Source organism: Mobula hypostoma, chromosome 4 (assembly GCF_963921235.1).
Source record: "Mobula hypostoma chromosome 4, sMobHyp1.1, whole genome shotgun sequence".
Classification (NCBI taxonomy): Eukaryota; Metazoa; Chordata; class Chondrichthyes; order Myliobatiformes; family Myliobatidae; genus Mobula; species Mobula hypostoma.
In genome coordinates, this window is record NC_086100.1 from 43,102,389 (window position 1) to 43,108,388 (window position 6,000).

The 6,000-nt window shown below is 38.7% G+C and overlaps 1 protein-coding gene across 2 annotated transcripts in view; it reads left to right on the forward strand.

Annotated features, from left to right (window-relative positions):
* LOC134345289 (arf-GAP with coiled-coil, ANK repeat and PH domain-containing protein 2-like) overlaps positions 1-4,274 on the forward strand; it is a 146,114-nt gene extending 141,840 nt beyond the window's left edge. For both annotated transcript variants that reach the window (XM_063045718.1, XM_063045719.1), the window contains one exon: positions 2,150-4,274. In XM_063045718.1, coding sequence (XP_062901788.1) covers positions 2,150-2,250 — 101 coding nt within the window. In that variant the 3' untranslated portion in view covers positions 2,251-4,274. The remainder of the gene's footprint in view (positions 1-2,149) is intronic.
* Positions 4,275-6,000: the final 1,726 nt, after the last annotated feature.

The following is a 6,000-nucleotide window of genomic DNA, read 5'->3' on the forward strand; positions in this document are numbered from 1 at the left end:
TCCTGGTTGGCTGCCAGTAACTAGTGGTGTTCTGCAGGGTTGATGTTGGAAATATTACTTTTCACATTATACAGTATGTCAGTGATTTGGATGAAGGAATTGATGGTTTTGTGACCAAGTTTGCAAATGATACAGAGATAGGTTGAAGGGCAGGTAGTGTTGAGCTAACAGGGAGTCTGTAGAAGGACTTAGTCAGATTAGGAGAATGGGCAAGGAAGTGGCAGACGGAAGATAGTGTAGGGAAGTGTATGATCATGCACTTTGGTAGAAGGATAAAGGTGTAAATTATTTTCTCAAGGGGAGAAAATTCAAAATTCTGAAGTGCAAAGGGACTTGGGAGTCCTTGTGTAGATTCCCTAAAGGTTACCTTGCAGGTTAAGTTGGTGGTAGGGAAGGCAGATGCAATGTTAACATCCATTTCAAGAGGTCTAGATGATAAAAGCAAGTGTGTAATGCTGAGTGGTTGAGGCATTGGGCAGACTATATTGCCTGTAATGTGCTGTAGGTTTTTTTATGTTTCTACTATACTTGAAGTACTGTGAGCAAAGAAAGGATGTGCTGGCATTGGAGAGAGTCTAGAGGAGGTTCACGAGAATGAGCCCGGGAATGAAATGGTTAATGTATGAGAAGCATTTGACTCCTGGCCTGTACTCACAGGAGTCTAGAAGAGTGATGGGTGTTTTCATTGAAGCCGACCGAATATTGAAACACTTAGATAGTGGATGTGGAAAGGATGTTTCCTATAGTGTTTTCTATCTGGTCTAGAGCCAGCAGGCACAGCCTTGGAAAAGAAGCATGTCCCTTTAGAACAGAGTTGGGGAGGAATTTCTGTAGCCAGAGGGTGATGAATATGTGGAACTCTTTACTGCAGAGAGCTGAGGAAGCAGAGTATTGGGTACATTTAAATCAGATGTTGATAGTTTCTTGATTAATAAGGGCGTCAAAGGCGGCAAAAGAAAGGGGTTGAGAGAAATAATAAATCATCCATGACATAATGGAGTAGCTCAATGGATCAAATGGCCTAAATCTGTGCCAATGTCTTATAGTCTTATGGAAGGTGGATGTTTTTATAGGGTAAAGCTCAGGTAACCATGGGGATACGCTGTACAAATTTCTTGTTTTCTTTTCAGTTCTGATGAATGGTCTTTGACCTGAAACGTTGACTCTGTCTCGCTTCACACAGATGCAGTCTGGCCTACTGAATATTTGAGGATTTTATGTGAACACCCTTACTTAAATTGTATGCTGCAGTTCTTCTAGTTGTACGTTGATATCAAGTATCTTGATTGTATTCCTTCCACCTCACTTTATTGCAACTGTTTGATTATCTTACTGAAGCTTTCCAAAACACTTTTTTAAAAAATGTAGCAATTTAACTTAAACAATGTTTCAGAGTAGAAATGGCCACTGAACAGTTCTTGTGTCGAAGGTTCAAAGAAAAAATATTTAGACAGAAAGAAACAGGAAAGTGGTGTTTAGAGGCCTGAGCCAGGATAACCACAAATTAACCTGGCTCAGGCCTGAATGCTTCTGAAGTCTCTAGTAACGGTGGTCCTTTGGAGCCCAGCTCTTTAGCCTCTGCCTGTATGCAGGTAGGAGAAAGACACCCAAGTGTTCAGACTTTCTGAAATGACCTCTTGGCATTGTAGGCACTTTATTATAGTATAGCTGTGGTGTAGTGTTTGGAATGTCTGGTGCTACAGTTTACATGCTGATGGTATCTGGGCAGAGATTTGTTCAAACATGCCTGATTGCAGTCCCAACTATGATTTGAAATGCATATTTCTTCTTCTTCTTCTTGCTATTGTTGAAAATACACTGAGTTCTGCCAAGTAGGAAAAAAATCCAAACGAAGTCAATCCCATCATAGTGGACTATTCAGTGGAGTTGTTGTAAAACCAGTACTTGAAAGGATTAGTGCAGTGTTTGAAAAGAGAATTGATGCCTAAATGGAAAAACAGAAGTGCCCAGGCTGGAGTAAAAGAGCAGAGCACTACCACTAATTAGACAGCTCTAGCACAGATCTCCTGAGCTGAATAGCCTTTTCTGTTACTAAACATCAGTTGATGGGTTTATTTGTAACCATTAACTAGTTGATGTAGCATTTTGCCTCAATTTCTGAAATAACTCCTCACTCTTTTTATTGCAGGTGATGCAACCTACCAGGATATTTTCAGAGATTTTTCCCATATGGCTTCTCATAACCCTGAAATATTAAACCGTTTCCACCGAAGATCACAGAATGATTAAATTTTTGCAGCATTTCTTAAGAAACTACATTTGTTCTTTTGGTGCAATCATCTTGAAGGATATTTATCATCTAATTTTGTTATGTATACCAAAAATGAATTTTAACATCTTAAGGAAAGCAATTGTAAATGAAGGATCCCTGTCTTGTATATTTATACACAGTTTATTTTCTTTGGAGTACAGTGTCTGTGCAAATACCCAACCTTTATTCTGTTGATTTTGTCTTTTGAGGTGGTACACCACTGGGAAATGTGCAAATAGAATGGAAATTCAATCTGAACTGAAATTTTATGTGAAGAAGTTATAGGAAAATATTACCAAAAGTGTGCTCACGAGTACATTTCCATCCATGAAGTGGAACGGTTATAAAATCATGAGCACAGAAATAGCATTTTCATCCCATCATCTTTTAAGATCACTTTAAAACTATCATGGATGGTGTGATGGTTTACTGCAATGCAGTTTTATATGCTTCTGAAAGGGTGCACTGATAATGATTGAGCGCTGTTGGGAACATATTAGAACTGTGCCCTTTTTAAATTTGTTCCCTCTTACAAAATAGAAAATGCTATTTATCTACAATTTCAGCAAATATTTTATCATATTTTTAATACATTGTATATTCTTTGTCATCCAAGAAACTTAGTTTTTTTAAAATATCTTTTAAAAATATATTACCTCGGGCCCACATTTGGGTACAATATATAATTATAGTTATACCCTGTACATATGGGCACTTTAATTTTACACCTGAACATAATACCCAGTGAATGAACAGAAATTCAAGTAGGAAATTAGATTTCTGGAGGATTAGTTACATTTTGAATTTAATAAATGTGTGATTTAAATATATCATCAAAACCACCACACTAGCTTATTTCAAGATTAATATCATATGACTGGATATCATATGTCGGTTGTCTGGGTTGTAATACTGGTAAACACAAGTAAAAGTTGTCTACTTTGTTGCCAGTGATCAAAATGTCTTCAGTACAAGGGAATCCAAATAAGTTCATATTTCTAGCTGATTTGTTTTTTAAAAACCAACTCTTGAATTATGTAGTGGCAATATTTAAAATACATTATTATCAACATTACTTCAAAGATCAGCCCAGGTATATTCCATGTCTTTGGGTAGTTAAAAAAAAATTAATGCAAGGTGCATTTTTTTTTAAATTTAAAAATCATTCTTGCAGCATCAGATTTTAAATTTTGTATGTTAAATACCTTTTGCTGTTGTACCTATGTAAATATATACCATGGATATTGCTGCCCAGGGATAGATAATAGTTTCTTCTTGTTTAGTTGTTTTGAGTTAATGCACTTGTACAGAAGACTTAAGTAAATCATTAAAATCTTAATGAACATATATTGGAAACATATGAAGTACATTATAAGCTTCAAAGCAGTTTAACAGTTATATACTTATATTTCAGATTAAAATGTAATTTGCTCTTTTTAGAGGCCAATAAGCATTTCAAATTTTGATCAATAAGCAGTACTGTATGTATTTGGCACATAATCAGATCCATTTGATCCAAAGGAAAGGAATACTTCCCCCATAGCTTTGAAGCTGAAATAAGTGTATTAATTGTCATGTTATGTAATTTCATATTGTATATATAAACATTTCTGTATGGAATATTTTGTTGAATATGTATAATTGACAGATAAAAGTTACCTGGAAACTTGTACGAGTTTACATTCCGTGAACAAATAACTAAATATGTACTTAGTATTCAAAACTGTAGTATGTCTTTTGTTACTGAGGCTGTATTTCCTTCAGGATTTAAAGTCATTTCAGTTTGTTCTTCTGCATCACATTTTTTTTGCATCTGGGGAATGTTATTATTTAGAAAGGAAGGTGGGAGAAGTGAAGGTGAATAGAAAGATATTGTACAAGACCATAAGATACAGGAGCAGAATTAGGCAATTTGGCCCATCGAGTCCACTTTGCTATTTTATTATGACTGATCCATTTTCCCCCTCAGCCCAATCTCCTGCCTTTTCCCTCCATCTCTTCCTGCTCTGAATAACCAAGAACTTATCAATCAATATTAGAATCAGAATCTGGTTTAATATCAATGGCATATAGTACCTATAAAAGGTATTCATCCCTCTTGGAAAATTTCATGTTTTAGTTGTATGACATTGAATCAGTGGATTTAATTTGGCTTTTTTTTGACATTGATCAATAGAAAAGACTTGCATGTCAAAGTGAAAACAAATTGGTCTAAATTTATTGCAATATTAAACACCAAATAATTGATTGCATAACTACTCACCCCTTCAAGTCAGTATTTAGCAGGTGCACCTTTTGCAGCAATTATTGCCTGGAGTCTGTGTGGATAGGTTTGTCAGTTTTCCACATCTGAACACTTCAAGTTTTCCCCATTCTTCTTTACAAAACTGCTCAAGCTCTGTCATATTGCAAGGGGATCGTGAGTGAACAGCCCTTTTCAAGTCAGGCCACAAATTCTCAATTGGATTGAGGTCTGGACTCTGACTTGGCTACTCCAGGATATTACTTTGTTGTTTTTAAGGCATTCCTGTGTAGCTTTGGCTTTCTGCTTGGGGCCCTTGTCTTGCAGGAAAGCAAATCTTCTCCCAAGTCGCAGTTCTCTTGCAGATTGCATCAGGTTTCCATCCAGGATTTCCTTGTATTTTGCTGCATTCATTTTACCCTTTACCTTCACAAGCCTTCCAGGGCCTGCTGCAGTGAAGCAACCCACAGCATAATGCAGCCAAAAGTAGCATTTAGTCCGATGGATAAGCTCAATTTTGTTTTCATCATGCTATAGAACCTTCTTCCAGCTGACTCCAAAGTCTCCCACATGCCTTCAGACAAACTCCAGCCAAGATTTTTTTCATCAGTTCCCCTCTACCACCACTCTGCTCCGCGGAGCGGAATTAGTCCTTACTCTTAATAATTTCTCCTTTGGCTCCTCCCACTTCCTCCAAACTAAAGGTGTAGCTATGGGCACCCGTATGGGTCCTAGCTATGCCTGCCTCTTTGTTGGCTTTGTGGAACAATCTATGTTCCAAACCTATTCTGGTATCTGTCCTCCACTTTTCCTTCGCTACATCGACGACTGCACTGGCGCTGCTTCCTGCACACATGCAGAGCTCGTTGACTTCATTAACTTTGCCTCCAACTTTCACCCTGCCCTCAAGCTTACCTGGTCCATTTCTGACACCTCCCTCTCCTTTCTAGATCTTTCTGTCTCTATCTCTGGAGACAGCTTATCTACTGATGTCTACTATAAGCCTACTGGCTCTCACAGTTATCTGGACTATTCCTCTTCTCACCCTGTCTCTTGCAAAAATGCCATGCCCTTCTCACAATTCCTCCGTCTCTGCCGCATCTGCTCTTGGGATGAGGCTTTTCATTCCAGGACGAGGGAGATGTCCTCCTTTTTTAAAGAAAGGGGCTTCCCTTCCTCCACCATCAACTCTGCTCTCAAACGCATCTCCCCCATTTCACGCACATTTGCGCTCACTCCATCCTCCCGCCACCCCACTAGGAATAGGGTTCCCCTGGTCCTCACCTACTACCCCACCAGCCTCCTGGTCCAACATATTCTCCGTAACTTCTGCCACCTCCAACGGGATCCCACCACTAAGCAGATCTTTCCCTCCCCCCCCCAGCTTTCCACAGGGATCGCTCCCTACACGACTTCCTTGTCCATTCGTCCCCCCCCATCCCTCCCCACTGATCTCCCTCCTGGCACTTATCCTTGTAAGCAGAAC